General features: G+C 38.2%; 1 protein-coding gene across 8 annotated transcripts in view; it reads left to right on the forward strand.

Moving 5' to 3' along the window:
* Positions 1–17,500, forward strand: part of LOC121377040 (mucin-5AC-like) — a 35,858-nt gene that overhangs the window by 11,727 nt on the left and 6,631 nt on the right. For all 8 annotated transcript variants that reach the window (XM_041504883.1, XM_041504884.1, XM_041504886.1 and 5 more), the window contains exons 3-7: positions 3,337–3,458; positions 7,237–7,404; positions 8,615–9,140; positions 12,590–12,705; positions 16,814–16,963. In XM_041504883.1, coding sequence (XP_041360817.1) covers positions 3,337–3,458; positions 7,237–7,404; positions 8,615–9,140; positions 12,590–12,705; positions 16,814–16,963 — 1,082 coding nt within the window. The remainder of the gene's footprint in view (positions 1–3,336; positions 3,459–7,236; positions 7,405–8,614; positions 9,141–12,589; positions 12,706–16,813; positions 16,964–17,500) is intronic.

The following is a 17,500-nucleotide window of genomic DNA, read 5'->3' on the forward strand; positions in this document are numbered from 1 at the left end:
TATACACGCAAACATGTGGAACATTGCTTCGGTACACAACATTTATCAGAGGAGATTTTAGTAGGGGGTTGTCGGGTTGGGTGTGTGTGTGTGGGTTTTATTTATTATTATTATTTTTATTTTATTTTTTTATTATTATTATTATTTTTTTTTATTATACTTTTTTTTTTTCAGTTTTGTTTGCAACTAAAATGCAGGTTAGAGTTTCTGTTTAACAATCCTAACGTACGAAACGTCGAGTCGTTTGTTTTGTTTTTGTTGAGTTTTGTATCTAAAATGCAGGTGCTTCGATATAAATTAGAAACGTTAATTAATATAAATAATAATATCTTGAAATATATTCACACGTGAAATAGAAACATCTGCAAGTTACAGTCATACTATTCCCGATTTTACAAAAAGTTCACAGTCAGTCATAGACACGTTTATCTGTCCGTGTTGGACTTTCCCAGTTCCTCGAGAATACATATACATGTATTGATTTGAATACGTGACTGGGTTGATGCATTGTTCTTTGACTTAATACTATAGAAAACGTATATTACACTTTACATGTATTGATTTGAATACGTGACTGGGCTGATGCAATGTCCTTTGACTTAACAATATAGAAGACGTAGATTACACTTCACATGTATTGATTTGAATACGTGAAAGGGCTGGTGCAATGTCCTTTGACTTAACAATATAGAAGACGTAGATTACACTTTATAGTTTTCGTACAGTAAAAATATTTCTAGTTTGGTATATAGCTGTCCTTTATAGTGCCATCTTGCTAAGGTGTTTGTGGGTGGGGGTGGGGGTGGGGGGTCATGTCTTAATCGGCAGATTTATGAAAGAAATGTTATATTGAATGCTGTGACATTTATTACTTATTAAATAGGATTCATTTAAGACCCTCTACATAGTAGTCCATACTGACCCCACCTCTAATGTGAAAACAGGGTCGTAAGACCCATAAGACTCACCACCCACCCACCCCCGTATCCGCTACTGCTTTATATGGTGCTGGTATAGCGTTGAGTTACTGGGGGTTTTATCGGGAATTTCCAGTTACGTGGCAAGGCAAAAAAATAGCTCGATGTGTGATTATTATTATACTTGTATACAGGTGACTTAGCAGACAAACAAACAAGACACGGTATCTGTTGTCAAGTGGTTAAGCTGTCGAACAATTTCACCGGGTATTTGAAGTCAGGTAGCATGGGCTGAAATGAGGACACATGCACAACAGCGGCCCGATGTGTGATTATAAATACACAAAAGATCACCATGACAACTCGTATAATTAAGGTTATTTTATATTGCATTACAACAAATAGACGACAATAACATTGTGAAGTTTTAATATCTTTACCCCATAACACACAACAATACTCCCAACTAATCTCATTAATAGAGAGCGAGAGTGAGATATATAGAAAGAGACAGAGACAAACAGACGGAGAGAGAGAGAGAGAGAGAGAGAGAGAGAGAGAGAGAGAGAGAGAGAGAGAGAGAGAGAGAGAGAGAGAAAGTGATGGTATATTTTGAGGTATATTCATATGTTGCAATCATATTTTATTCCCGATTTTAAAAGTCGTCCAGTCAATTTTACAAACGTTTCGTTTTCCGTATTACACTTTCCCATAACACGCATTATTATTCGGTCGTGGGGTGGGGGGTGGGGGTGGGGGTGGAATGGGGTGAGACGTTGTAAAGATGACATTTATGATTGTACGTGAAGGAAATATCAATCTGATTAAAATTAGGTCCTGTACGTGTGACACGACGACTTTCTTTATAGGAAACCCTCGATTTGTTTCCATTGGTAGTAAGAGATATTAATTTACATGCACATAACATGGCCATTAAAACACCAATCATCGGGTCTGGTTGGGATCAAGGGCGGGACATAGCCCGGTGGTAAAACGCTCGCTTCATGTTCGGTTGGTCTTGGATCGATCCCCGTCGGTGGGCCCTTTGGGTGATTTCTGCCAATGCACCTCGACTGGTGTATCAAAGGCCATGGTATGCGCTATCCTTTTTGTGGGATGGTGCATATAAAAGATGCCTTAATACTAACGGAAAAATATAGCGGGATTCCTCTCTATGACTACATGTCAAAATTACCATTATTTGTGGTTGGGACGAGGAAAAATGACAACGGATCTGCCTAGAAGGTTTGAACTTTCGACGCAAGCACATCAGTCGAGTGCTTTATCGACTGAGCTAAACCCCGCCCATGGATAAAATGAAAATAGGTACAGTTTGGATACAAATGTTAAAGATTGTCTTGTTTAACGACATCACTAGAGCACATTGATTTATTAATCATCGGCTATTGGATATCAAACATTTGGTGTTTTTAATGTATAGTCTTGGATAGGAAACTCGCTATATTTGTCCACTGGTCATGTCATGTCATGTCATAGGGTTTTACGTGCACATTCAGAGCAAGCTGTTGTAGCGCACGGCTGTCGTGGGCGCAAGAGCCGGCCTTGGCCGGCTCTTCCGTCCATGACAGGAAAGGTGGGGGGAGGGGAAGGAGGGACCGCCTGCACTGGCAAGGTGCAACGGAGCACCAGCAGCCCGATTGAATCGGTAGCAGGCGGGTGGGGGTGGTGGTGGTGCTATGGAATTTGAATGGAGCCGTTAATGCCAAAGAGAAAGTGGTGCGCAATTTTGTTGAGGAAATTTTGGCGCAATTTTGAACGGTCGGTCGAAAGGTAAATGGCCGAGCTAATATAGGTTTTGATATTAGTGAATCGAGAGTAGCTCGTTAATTTTAGACCTTTACGATGCTGTCCACTGGTGGAAAGGAATCTTTTATATACGCCATCCCACAGACAGGATAGTACATACCACGGTCTTTAATATGCAAGTCGTGGTGCACTGTTTGCAACGAGAAAGAGTCCAACGGGTCCACCGACGGAGATCCAACATTTTACTACATAGGTTTTTGTAGGTCGTATATATCGGTATTAAAGTTAAAACATAATAGATATTGTATTATGGTGTACAAATGTTAAGTGGTATTTTTCTATATTAGTTTGTATTATTTTTAATTGTTTGTTTGTTTAGTTTGTTTTGTTTTGCTTTGCTTTGTTTATTCTTTGTTTGTGTTTGGTTTGTTTGAATTTGGATTTGGATTTGGTTTTGGTTTTGTTTGTTTTGTTTTGTTTTGTTGTGGTTTTGTTTTTTGTTTGTTTGTTTGTGTTGTTTGTGTTGTTTGTTTCGTTTTGTTTTGTTGTGGTTTTGTTTTGTTTTGTTTGTGTTGTTTGTGCTGTTTGTTTAGTTTTGTTTGTTTGTTGTTGTTTTTTTGTTTTGTTTTTATATTTTGTGTTTTGTTTTTAGATTTTCTTGTCGATGGGTCTTCAGAGCCTTCAACTCTCGACTCCCTATTCACCTGGAAATTCGTCCAGCCTTTATTCCATACAGATCGTATAACTGTAGTTTGATGACAACTGTTAAAGACGGTAAGAACACAATTGATGTAGAAGGGGCACTCAATTAAAAAACAATTTATTTAATGCACTTGGTATTTTTTTGGGTGTGTATATGCGTGCGTGCATTAGCACGTGTGTATGTATATACATACGTACGTATTTATACGTGTGTGTGCGTTAATGTCTGCGAGCACGCGTGTGTACGTACTTACGTACGTACGTGTGACGTGTATAACGGTGTGTGTCCATGTGTATGTGTTTGTCTCTGTATGTCTGAACCAATGTGCTTCAGTGATGTCTTTAAACAAAACAAACTTTCTGTATGTCTAAGTGTGTTTCTGTCTGTATGTGCGTGTGTGTGCGTAAGTGTGTGTCTGAATGTCTCCGTGTGTTTCTTGTCTTGTCTGGGCGTTTGTGTGCGTGTGTGCATACAACACTAAAGAGTTGTAGTGTACAACATTAAAACTTAAAGGAACATTGCTGAGTTTTCTGCATTGTAAGATGTTTCCGACTAATAAAATATTTCAGTGATTAAACTTACATATTAAATATATTTTCTTGTTTAGAATATCAGTGACTGTATATTCAATGTGTTTGTGGTCGTCTTAATATTTGTAAAAAGCCCAAACTGGATTTTGTCTTCCAATAATTTCGTACGTAAGAAAAAAACAACATATTTTACGAAATAAAATGAAATTTAACCTAGTACAAATATTAGAACGATCAGAAACACGTTTAATATACAGCCACTAATATTTTATGCAGAATAATATTTTTGATATGTAATTATAATCTTTAAAAGCCTGTTAGTTGATGAAATCTTACAAATTGCAGCAAACTCAGGAATGTCCCTTTAACAATCCATCAACATAGTTGCAAATGCCATACCATATTTCGTTCATTTCAGAGTTATTTTTCAAATGATCTAGAAGGTGGACATTGTGGGTGGAACATATATTTGCAAACTATGATGCCATGCATTGCCTGTCGTCCTATGTTGATATGCTATTGATATTAATCGTCTTCTGCTACTAAATGAAAATATTTGGTTACAGTGCTATGCTGTGTGTGTTACCACAGCTATTCCAATGATATTAAACTTGTAATTATACGAAATTATTCAGCTGCAATGTCTTGCGTTGTCTCTCATCCTATGCAGATATTCCAATGATATTAAATGCATTTTACTAGTAAATGAAATTATTTGTTTACAATGCCATACTTTAGTTTTTGTTTTCTTTTTATGTACATAGTTCAATGATATTAAACGTGTTTTAAAAGTAATTATATAAAATCATTTAGTTGCATATATATATATATATATATATATATATATATATATATATATGTGTGTGTGTGTGTGTGTGTGTGTGTGTGTGTGTGTGTGTATGTATGTATGTGTGTATGTATGTATGTAAGTATGTATCTATATATCTATATATCTATCTAAAAGCCTTTATTTTCGACGCACATGCACGAAGGCCAACCTGTATAGGAACGATGTAAACCACTTTACGCACTGTTCTGAGTATTGCTATAACTTTGTAATTTAATGACGTTCATATATAATTTTCAAAAACCAAATTTCTCTTTATTCTGCTATAAAATCTTTATAAGGAATTGCATTAAAATGACATTTTGTTATAAATTTAACACAAAAACAGAGAGCCGTACACGAAAACTCTTTAAACTACATGACGTCATTTTGTGTGTTTGTCAAATCGTGATGACGTCGTATTTAGTACCGACAAGGTCATTGTTTTGTAAGCGTCAAATTGTCCAATAGTATTGTTCGTTAGATCAATGCAGAATATTTCTCACTGAGAAAATATGGAAAATATTTTTCCTGTTATGTGTGACCGCTGAGGTAATAAATATGTATATGTATATGTATATGTATATGTATATGTATATGTATATGTATATGTTATGTATATGTGTATGTGTATGTTTATGTGTATGTGTGTCTGTATATATTAACATTAATTATCATTCATTAAAGGATTTTGTAGGAGATATCGCTGGCACTATAATCTGCGATATCTCCTGCGATATTCTCAGCAGGAGATATCGCTTCTTATAATCTTGATTGGTCAAAATTTAATCACAAGACAATATTTTGTTACGTCACTGTGTTTCTTTCAGCGCTGAACCTGTCATCACACCCCCCCCCACACCCCCCCCACCCCCCCCCACACCCCCCCCAACCCCACCCCACCCCCACCCCCACACCACCACCCCAACCCACCCCACCACCCCCACACCCCCAACCACCCACCCCCACCCCCACACCCCAACCCCACCCGTGACGTCACGCCACTGCCGGTCTGCTAGTTAACGAGTCTACCGCTGCCAAATATAATGACATTCAACCCACATTACTGACATTGTTTACAACTATCGCAAATGAAACGAATTATAATGGATGATAAGAGAATACTCCCCAGGTGTCTTGTGATATAAGCCTCGGATTTCATGCTTTTATCAACTCGTGCTGATTCACTGATAAATTATGAGATCACAAGACACTCGGGGAGTATCCTCTATAATAATAATAAATTAAAAAAAAGTAATAATAAAAAAAATAATAAAAATGTTTTAAAAAAATTCCGAGAGTACTGCTAAATCAATATCCCCTACCAGCCGAACAGTTCAAGGGTCATAACTCTATGTGACAAATTGATAAACCGCCATTAAAGTCAAGCATGATCTGTAACAGTTAGGGGGAGTTTGCTACAATATTTTAGATGTTATTGACTAACAAAGTCCTTTTAACGATTGTAATTACATATCAAACATATTTTTCTGCATAAAATATTAGTGGTTGTATATTAAACGTGTTACTGATCGTTCTAATATTTGTACTAGTTTAAATTTCATGTTATTTCCTAAAATATTTTTTTTCGTACGTACGAAATTATTTTAAGACAAAATCCAGTTTGGGCTTGTTACAAATATGTAAGTTTAATCGTAGAAATATTTTATTAATCGGAACCTTTAAACTATACACACAATTCCATTTTAGTATACTGAGGCATTGCGAAAAGAAATTCTGGAAAACAAATTTTTATATTTCCTAAAATCAAGGGCCATGACGGTCAAAAAATGGGCTATTCACCATGAACGTCAAGCGTGACCCGTAACTCTACCGCAACATGATAAAGCTATATACAAAATTTCAGGTCAATATATTAAGGCACTGCAAAAGCTATCTGCAAAACTATATCTGGGATAGACGGACAGACAGACAGACAGACAAACAAACAGAAGGACGGAGACGAATTTTAATGTACACTTAGGTTGGAACTGTGGGAGACTAATAAATAAATAAATAAATTTTAATAATACAAGACATTATTTTGAAAAAGGAAAATTAACAAATACGTTTTGAGGGAAGTCGCCATTATTCATTTTTATAAATACCCCTTTTAAAGGGACAGACCCTAGGTTTTAAACACTACGGCATATTTTTCACCTAGACCCTAGTTTCAACCAGTAAAAATGGACACTAAGTTTGGTTAATTTACAAACCTGTAACAAATTTGGATGCAACAGTGTGAAACAAGAGTTTGTGACGTTGAAATACCCTTAAAAATAGACTAAAAACGCGACTCCATAGCCGATACTTCTCTGACGGACGTGCGTTTTTAAAACCATGAAAAATGCATTTTGTGGTATTAGAAACACCAGGATGACCAGAAACACTTCGGTTGTACAGTACAGGCTCTAATAGTGAACATTATGTCTTAGTGTTTACAAACTAGGGTCTGTCCCTTTAATAAGGCATTGTTTTCTTCTGTATTCCAAGGAAACGCCAAGTTGAGATCGTTCTGTGAAGGTCAGCCAGGATGGATGGGGTGGCTGCGCCGCATCTCGTTTACAGGATACAGTGGTTCCATGACTGTCCTTTTGAAGTCCAACTTCCAGAGAATAGGGTACATGACGGGCATCAAGATCAGATATTACCAAGACAGAAGTAGGTCATATCTAAAGTTAAAGTCTGCTATGTTTAACGACACCACTAGTGCACAGTGATATATTAATCATCGGCTATTCAGTGTCAAACATTTGGTGATTTTGACATATAGTGTTCGAGAGGAAACCCGCTTCATTTTTCCATTTGTAGCTAGACATCTTTTATATGTACCATCCCATAGACAGGATGGCACATACCACGGCCTTTGATGTGCCAGTCATGGTGCACTTGCTGGAGCGAGAAATAGCCCAATGGCCTACCGACGGGGATCGATCTCAGAGCGACCACGAATCAATAGCTAGACAATACTACATAATTAAATTTCCGTTACATTCATTTTAATATAACGACATCCCATTGGTCGAGATGTAGCAACGAGATTCCGTTCATTTCTCGATGAACGTAAAAATTACGTCGACAGAGAACGTCATATCTGATGATGACATTATTTTATATGAGCAAGTTGTCTTATTGAGCATTATTGTTTACTGACCAAATATTAGCAAGTATGATTCAAATTTAATTATAAGTATTGTCTGTTATTTATTTTACGTTCATCGGAGTATGAAAAAAAAAAAAAATCATCCGCAAACTGTCCTGACTCATATTGGCAATACAAGGGCCCGTGCTTATAAAACCAGTCCAGACTCATTCTCCAATGACGTCACACGCATACAATTCGTATGGCGTTGCCAAGACGTCGACGTCTCAGACTCTATTAGACTCTCGAGTCTCTAGACGTTTTATAAGCACCAGGTCTGACGGGTGTGGGGGATATTCAGGGCAATCTAAGCATCACCTGAATTTTTTTTCAACATAATTGTTTTTAGTATTTTGATACAAAGCAACAAAAAAGAAAAAAAAAAGTGTTTTATTTAACGACGCACTCAACACATTTTATTTACGGTTATATGGCGTCAGACATATGGTTAAGGACCACACAGGAAACCCGCTGTCGCCACTACATGGGCTACTCTTCCGATTATCAGCAAGGGATCTTTTATTTGCGCTTCCCACAGGCAGGATAGCACAAACCATGGCCTTTGTTGAACCAGTTATGGATCACTGGTCGGTGCAAGTGGTTTACACCTACCCATTGAGCCTCACTCAGGGTTTGGAGTCGAGAAAAGGAAAATATATAATATCGGAGATCTTGGTAAATCATTTTTCAATACATTTTAGTTACATAAATATTGTTTTTGTTTGCCAGACGACCCGCTACTGACTACAACAACAGTCAGACCTTCAACTACAACAACGGCCTGGCCTAAATGGATTCGGACAACGTGGCCTGAATTCATTACCACAACACGGCCTGAATTCATTACCACAACACGGCCTGAATTCATTACCACAACATGGCCTGAATTCACGACCCGTGATTGGCATACGACTAAGACTAATTGCTGGCTTATGACCAAAACTAGAGCCAGAACTACAACTACAACAACTTTCAGAGACTGGCCTAGAAGGTCGACTACACCGCCGACTTTCAGAGACTGGCCTAGAACGTCGACTATGCCACCAACTTTCAGAGACTGGCCTAGAAGGTCGACTATGCCACCAACTTTCAGAGACTGGCCTACATCGTCGACTATGCCACCAACTTTCAGAGACTGGCCTAGAAGGTCGACTATGCCGCCAACAGATTATTTCGCTCTATGCGGAAATACTTCCTTGATCGCATCCGAAGAACCGGGCTACATCTACACACCGGGTGTTGAAGATTCCTTCAAGTAGGTTGTCCCGTTCCAGCTAGTTTTCCGCGTTTTGAAAGAAGTGTATCAAATTATGAATTGACATTGTGTTATGTAGCGTGACTGTACTCACACAAAATACAAATACAAATATAGAAGAAACGTTGTCCGTTGTAAACATACAAAATGAAGGACACACACACGCATACACACACACACGCACACACACACACACACACACAAACACACACATACACACACTCGCATATACCCACATACACTCACACACAAACACACACACAACACACGCACACACCACACGCACATATATATATATATATATATATATATATATATATATATATATATATATATATATATACTTAACTCCAAAAGAAACGCGAAAATTTTAAAATATTAAAAAACCCACATTTGAATAAACTATGACAAATCGATTAAGTTGACCAATAGCCATCTTGTCAGCGTATCCAATTCCACATAACGCATGAAAAAAACGAGTACAGTGTGACGTCACGCACGTGCTGAAATTGACGACCAAAATCGATCTGGAATGCAAAACGGGTGGATCATGAAAGATGCGAATTGCACGTGAAACACTACCAGGCCTGGGTATAAAAGACGCCAGACAGCAATGTTCAACTCATTTTACGAGTAGCGATACAACGATGCCACGACTTAACGCTGATTCCAGACATAGAGCTTTGGGGAATTTGGAGGCCGGAATGGATGCCAGGCAGGTTGCACGTGCTTTCGGTGTCCATGTCTCGACAATCTACCGTCTCATAGACCGATTTCTACAGAACAACAACGTCGTCGACCGTCCACGTAGCGGCCGTCCCAGAGTGACGTCACAGCGCCAGGACCGTTACATCGTCCGAACTCACATGCGTGATCGGTTCGTACCAGCCACCACAACAGCCCGGCAGACAGTGGGAACCCACAACCGCCCCGTTTCCTACACCACGGTACGACGTCGTCTGATCGCCATCCATCTGAACTGTCGTCGACCGTACATTGGACAACGTCTCACACAGCGACACCGCCTTGCACGACACAACTGGGCTGTTCTGCATCGACAGTGGCGGAACCGACAGTGGCAGAACATCGTCTTCTCCGACGAAAGCCGCTACTGCTTAGATAGGGCCGACGGTCGTATGAGGGTGTGGAGGCGTCGAGGTGAGTGCTTCACAGATGCGTGTGTTATGGAGAGGGACCGTTGGGGAGGGCCTTCCGTCATGCTGTGGGGTGCCATATCCTGGGGACGTCGTGTACAACCTGTCATCTTCGACAACAACGGCCGAGGACGCGGCAGGGGCGTCACAGCACAGCGCTACATCGACGAAGTGCTCACGCCTGTGGTGGTGCCTTTTTTCGCGGGTCACCGTCAGATGGTTTACCAGCACGACAACGTCAGGCCACACACGGCACGGGCCACCCAGGCATTCCTGGCACAGCACAACATCATCACAATGGACTGGCCAGCTTTAAGCCCGGATCTGAACCCCATCGAGCACTTGTGGGACGAGGTTCAGCGCATGATGAACCAACGCCCTGCTCCCGTGGTGACACAGCAGCAGCTCCGCCAGGCCGTCGTGGACACCTACAACAACGTGCCAGGGGCCTTCATCAGGAACCTCTTCCTCTCCATGGGTAGGAGGTGTGCGGCGGTCATGGCCAGCAATGGCGGACACACCCGCTATTAGTTGACATGTTTGAGTGGCATGTGACGCCATTGAAGAAGCGCCATGGCCTTGACATTTCAAATGACAATGCGACCTCGATTTTTAACATGTCAATAACATGAAATCTCATCTTTACGAATTGTTTAAGTTTTTCATAGAAACGATTATTTTAAGAACTTTGGGACGTATTTCAATGAGTGCACTCAAAACCTCCAATCTACGTATTCGCGTTTTCTTTTGGATTAAGTATATATATATATATATATATATATATATATATATATATATATTATATATATATTAGTGTTCGGTCCGAATATTTGAATATTCGCTCGCTTATGTATAATGCGGTTTCTTTGTACTATAAAATCGGTCTTGCATGCTGCTTTTCTCGTGCATTCAGTCGGGAACATAAAGTATGTATCGAGTTTCACAATAGTGTGTTAAAGGGACATTCATGAGCTTGTTGCAATTTTAAAGATGTTATCCCGTGCTTGACATTGTCCATCCCAAGTAACAAGATCATCCTCACACACGCTACACGTGTGGCATGCTTCTACTCACTATACCATACAACAAAAGTCACGCGCACGAATCAATTTCACTTTATTATCCCCATCAACAAAGTAACTCATACATAAAAATAACAAACATGACATGTGACATATCCATTTATATTGATGACGTCACAGCATATTTTAAAGGGACATTCCTAAGTTTGCTGCAATTTTTAAGATGTTATCGACTAATAGAGACTTTTTAACGATTGTAATTAAATATCAAGTATATTTTTCTGCATAAAATATTAGTGGATGTATAGTAAACGTGTTTCTGATCATTCGAATATTTGTATTAGGTTAAATTTAATTTTATTTCCTAAAATATTGGGGGTTTTTTCGTACGAACGAAATTATTGGAAGACAAAATATTAAGACAACCAGAAACACGTTGAATATACAGACACTGATATTCTAAACAAGAAAATATATTTAATATGTAAGTTTAATCGTAGAAATATCTTATTAGTTGCAAACATCTTACAATGCAGCAAACTCAGGAATGCCCCTTTAATAATGACGTCATGCGGGTGGCTGAAATTCATTAAATAAGAGATATTTTCGATAACACAGGAATTGGGTTCATCTACACTAACCAATATGTCGATTTCTAATCCTATAAAGAAGAAGTACAACAAATCTCTGCGATCAACATGACAACAGTAGAATTTAGCTTTTGGATATTGTAAACAAATTTTACTTCAAAACTTACTTAACAGTCCCCGGTCCCCCTGCCATTGGGGCCCCCCAGACTAAGGACTTCCTTTATAAAAAATGTAATAATTATAAAATTAGGGGTTTTTTTTAAAATTTATTTGTCATGCAATTTAATTTCTATGTTGAGGGGCCCCCGAACCTGAAGTGACCCGGGCCCTGCAAGGTCTAAATCCGGTCATGCCAACGGTAACTAACTTGTGTACGTCAAATTACGTCTGTCAGCTTTATTTTCGTGCTTATATCCAATTATGGTTCAAACACGCCGTCCTGGGCACACACTTCAGCTGTCTGGGCTATCTGCCCAGGACAGTGGGTTAGTTGTTAATTGTTAGTGGTTAGTGAGCGAGAAGAGAGTGTAGTGGCCTTAAACCTACCTGTTGAGTGGTTAAAACTCGCTCTGGATGGGAGCCGGTACCGGGCTACGAACCCAGTACCTACCAGCCTTATGTCCGATGGCTTAACCAACGACGCCACCGATAATTATAAATGACTTCTGAATGTTCAATTTCAGATCGCGTTGTCTCTGGGTCATCAGACCTTTCTGGTTCGGCCCCATTCATCTGGAAATCAGATCCGTTTCCGGTTATGACCTGGACTGTAACGATCAACAACTGCTTATTAGAGACGGTATGTGAATGTGTGCGTGTGTATGTGCGTGTGTACGTGCGTGTGCGCGTATGTGTACGCGCGTGTGTGCGTGTGTACAGTTGTTTAACGTCTCCTAGATTCAGGATCGATCTATCTATCTATCTGTCTATCTTATCTTATCTGCCTGTCTATCTATGTATCTGTCTATCTGTCTATCTGTCTGTTTATCTATATATCTATCTATCTATCTATCTATCTATCTATCTATATATCTGCCTATCTATCTATCTGCCTATGTATCTATCTATATATCTATCTAACTATCTATCTGCCTATCTTTCTGCCTATATGTCTATCTACCTATCTGTCTATCTGCCTATCTGCCTATCTATCTGTCTATCTATCCATATATCCATCTATCCATCTATCTATCTATATGTCTGTCTGTCTATCTGTTTGTCTATTTGTCTGTCTATCTATCTATCTATCTATCTATCTATCTATCTATCTATCTATCTATCTATCTGCGTATCTGCCTATCTGCCTATATATCTATCTATCTATCTATCTGCCTATCTATCTGCCTATCTATCTATCTATATATCTATCTATCTATCTATCTATCTATCTATCTATCTATCTATCTATCTGCCTATCTATCTATCTATCTATCTATCTATCTATCTATCTATCTATCTATCTATCTATCTGCGTATCTATCTGCCTATCTGCTTATCTACCTATCTGTCTATCTGCCTATCTATCTGTCTATCTATCCATATATCCATCTATCCATCTATCTATCTATATGTCTGTCTCTCTATCTGTCTGTCTATTTGTCTGTCTATATATCTATCTATCTATCTGCGTATCTGCCTATCTGCCTATATATCTATATATCTATCTATCTGCCTATCTATCTGCCTATCTATCTGCCTATCTGCCTATCTATCTGCCTATCTATCTGTTTATATGTATATCTGTCTGTCTATCTATCTATCTATCTATATATCTATCTATCTATCTATCTATCTATCTATCTATCTATCTATCTATATGCCTATCTATCTGCCTATCTATCTATTTATCTATCTATCTATCTATTTATCTATCTATATATCTGCCTATCTATTTGCCTATCTATTTATTTGCCTATCTTTCTGTCTGTCTGTCTGTTTATCTACCTCGCTATCTATCCATCCATCCATCCATCCATCTCTCTCTCTCTCTCTCTCTCTCTCTCTCTCTCTCTCTCTCTCTCTCTCTCTCTCTCTCTCTCTCTCTCTCTCTCTATATATATATATATATATATATATATATATATATATATATTTCCCTCTTATTTCTGTCTGTCTATCTGTCTCTGTCTCTATGTCTCTGTCTCTCTCCATTTCTTTCATGTGCATGTGTGTATGCGTTTGTATTTGATAATCGGAGCAAAAAGGTAGGACTTGTAATATCTATCTGTCTATCTGTCTGTCTGTCAGTATGACTACGTGTCTGTCTATCAATCTATGTGTGTATGCCTTCTGTCTGTCTATCTGTCTGTCTGTCTATGTCTATCTGTCATTATGACTACTTGTATGTCTGTTTGTCTGTCTATCTATTTATGTCTATCTATCAGCATGGCTACTTATCTGTCTGTCTATCTGTCTCTGTCTCTATGTCTCTGTCTCTCTCCATTTCTCTCATGTGCATGTGTGTATGCGTTTGTATTTGATAATCGGAGCAAAAAGGTGGGACTTGTAATATCTATCTGTCTATCTGTCTGTCTGTCAGTATGACTACGTGTCTGTCTATCAATCTATGTGTGTATGTCTTCTGTCTGTCTATCTCTCTGTCTGTCTATGTCTATCTGTCATTATGACTTATGTCTGTCTGTCTATCTATGTCTATCTATCAGTATGACTATCTATCTATCTATCTATCTATTATCTATATGTCAATATGACTACTGGTTTGTCTGTTTGTCGGCCCGTCTACCTGTGTCTCTATATATTTATTTACTTGCATTTAAATTACGTATTTTATTAATATTTGTTTGGCAGATTTTCTCTCTAAGACTATGTTATGTTAAGCGGGAGGGACGTAGCCCAGTGGTAAAGCGTACGCCTGATGCGCAGTTGGTGTAGGATCGACCCCTGTCGGTGGGCCCATTGGGCTATTTCTCGTTCCAGCCAGTGCATCGCGATTGGTATATCAAAAACCGTGGTATGTACTATCCTGTCTGTGGGATGGTGCATATAAAAAAATCCCTTGCTACTAATAAAAAATATATAGCGGCTTTCCTCTCTTTGACTGTGTCAAAATTATCATATGTTTGGCATCCAGTAGCCCATGATTAATAAATCAATATGATCTAGTGGTGTCGTTAAACAAAGCAAACTTTATAGTATGCCAAAATGTGCTCTGATAGTGGTTTCATTGTATATCATTTTGTGATGAATTTTGCTACCGTTACATGAGAAGTTATAAATTTATACGTGGGACTGCGCACTTCAATTGTAGTCTTCCAAAACTAATTATGGCTTAAGGAACTAGCAAATTTTCCATATCAGTTTTAGTTACCATACTCAGACAGAAAAAATTAACAAAATGACAAGTTATATGTTCATTAAGGATAATTACTATGTCAAAAAGTCTCTGTCGTCCACTTATATCCACAATAGAAAAATACTCAAATTCCAATACACATATTTATATTATTAGCTAACCGTCAAAAAATTAAATCACCTTCCCCTGCTTAATTTAGAACCGCCCTTTCTAAAAATAGACACAGACATTGAATAAGTAAGATTTCTGGTAGCTAACCAACCATATTTAAACCGCTTTCTATTAAAGTCTGACGGTACCCATTATATCGATTCTGTCCTTGCTTATTCGGCAAGTGCTTACCCTACATACTCAAACGCCTGGATGTTACTCCCTATTAAAGGGACATTCCTGAGTTTGCTGTATTGAAAGATGTTTCCGACTAATAAAATATTTCTACGATTAAACTTACATATTACATATATTTTCGTGTTTAGAATATCAGTTTCTGTATATTCAATGTGTTTCTGGTCATCTCAATATTTGTAAGAAGCCCAAACTGGATTTTGTATTCAAATAATTTAGTACGTACGAAAAAATTATTTTTAGGAAATAAAATGAAATTTAACCTAGTACAAATATTAGAACGATCAGAAACACGTTTAGTGTACAGCCACTAATATTTTATGCAGAAAAATATATTTGATATGTAGTTACAATCGTTAAAAAGTCTCTGTTAGTCGATAACATCTTAAAAATTGAAAAAAACTCAGGAATGTCCCTTTAAAGTATAACAGTACCTTTATATTGGTTCTGGTTTTAGCATATTTGGTAAGCAAGTCCCTCGCTAACCCAACCTATACGGACATCCCTAAGCCATACAAAGCCAGAAATAAATGCTGTGGAAGAAAATAATATAGCAAGTGTATACAAAAGTATACATACAAAAATATATCCCCAAATCAACAATTAGTTCGAGGCCATACAAAAACAAGCAGTAAAATTTCCAATAATTATGACGTTCCCATTTTCTAGTAAACTTTAAAATCCAACACTTAAATAATTTCTTATTTACTAATATTTGACATTTTACACGTCTGTTAATAATAAGGTAAAGTGTGGTATGAGACCATATTACTTCGAATTGAAGAGTATTTATACCCCAATACCTTCAAAACACACGGGCTGCACGATTTTATTATGAACCATTTTCATTCGCCAGCAAAATCATAATCCTACAATATAATTGGCTTGGTAATCGAAATTCATTGATGAAGCTCGTAGTTTTCCGAAAACATCCGAGTAAATTTCCATCAAAATACAAAGTTAATTTGACCTCATACCACACTTTTCCATGAATAAAACCAACGCAGCGTAGTATAACGCAACGCTCTTAATATTCCCACGTAAGTAAGGTTAGTGTTAGCGATTAGTGTACTTAGTAAGAAGAATAACCAGAAGAAAAAGCAAATAAAAATAATAACTAATATGAAACGATAGAGATTGACAGAAAAACCAGGAACGTTACAATTTTAGTTCGTACCATTTCTATTTCCATTTCAAATTACTTATTTATATATATATATATTTATAATTCTTTTCTTTCTGTTTGTAGGTACAAAAACAATTAAGCGACACTGTGATGGAAACACTGAGCGTTACACGGGCACGGAGGGAACCATGAGAATAATGTACAGCAACGATGGCTTTTACCCCTTCACTTCACAAATCAGCATCAAGTATTACCAAGACAAATATTACGATAGTAAGTCTTCTTCTTTTTTTGTTTGCATGGCCCAACTCCCTCACCCCCATCCCCACACACCAAAAACTATATGCCAGTCAAATCAGTTTTAGATTGCAATTACGTACTGTGTATCACTGGGACACGTACAATCAAATCAGTTTGAGATCGCTCTCACGTACTGTGTATCATTGGGTCACTTACAGTGGAGTCGGTTTGAGATCGCTCTCACGTATTGTATATTACATAACTGAGTGGCCTGTAACCGTTGGCTAAAAGGCGGACAGGTTGTGTTACCGCTGCAAAATAGAGTGAGCTTTTACAAGTGTCTTTTTCTTTCTTCTCTCCCCGCCCGCCAATCTCTATCTCTGTCTGTATGTCTGTCTGTCTGTCTCTCTGTGTGTCTGTCTGTCTGTCTGTATCTCAGTCCCTCCCTCTCTCTCTCTCTCTCTCTCTCTCTCTCTCTCTCTCTCTCTCTCTCTCTCTCTCTCTCTCTCTCTCTCTCTCTCTCTCTCTCTCTCTCTGCCTGTCTCTGTGTCCTTCTCGCTCTTTCTATGT

This window comes from Gigantopelta aegis, chromosome 7 (genome assembly GCF_016097555.1).
Source record: "Gigantopelta aegis isolate Gae_Host chromosome 7, Gae_host_genome, whole genome shotgun sequence".
In the NCBI taxonomy this organism is placed as follows: Eukaryota; Metazoa; Mollusca; class Gastropoda; order Neomphalida; family Peltospiridae; genus Gigantopelta; species Gigantopelta aegis.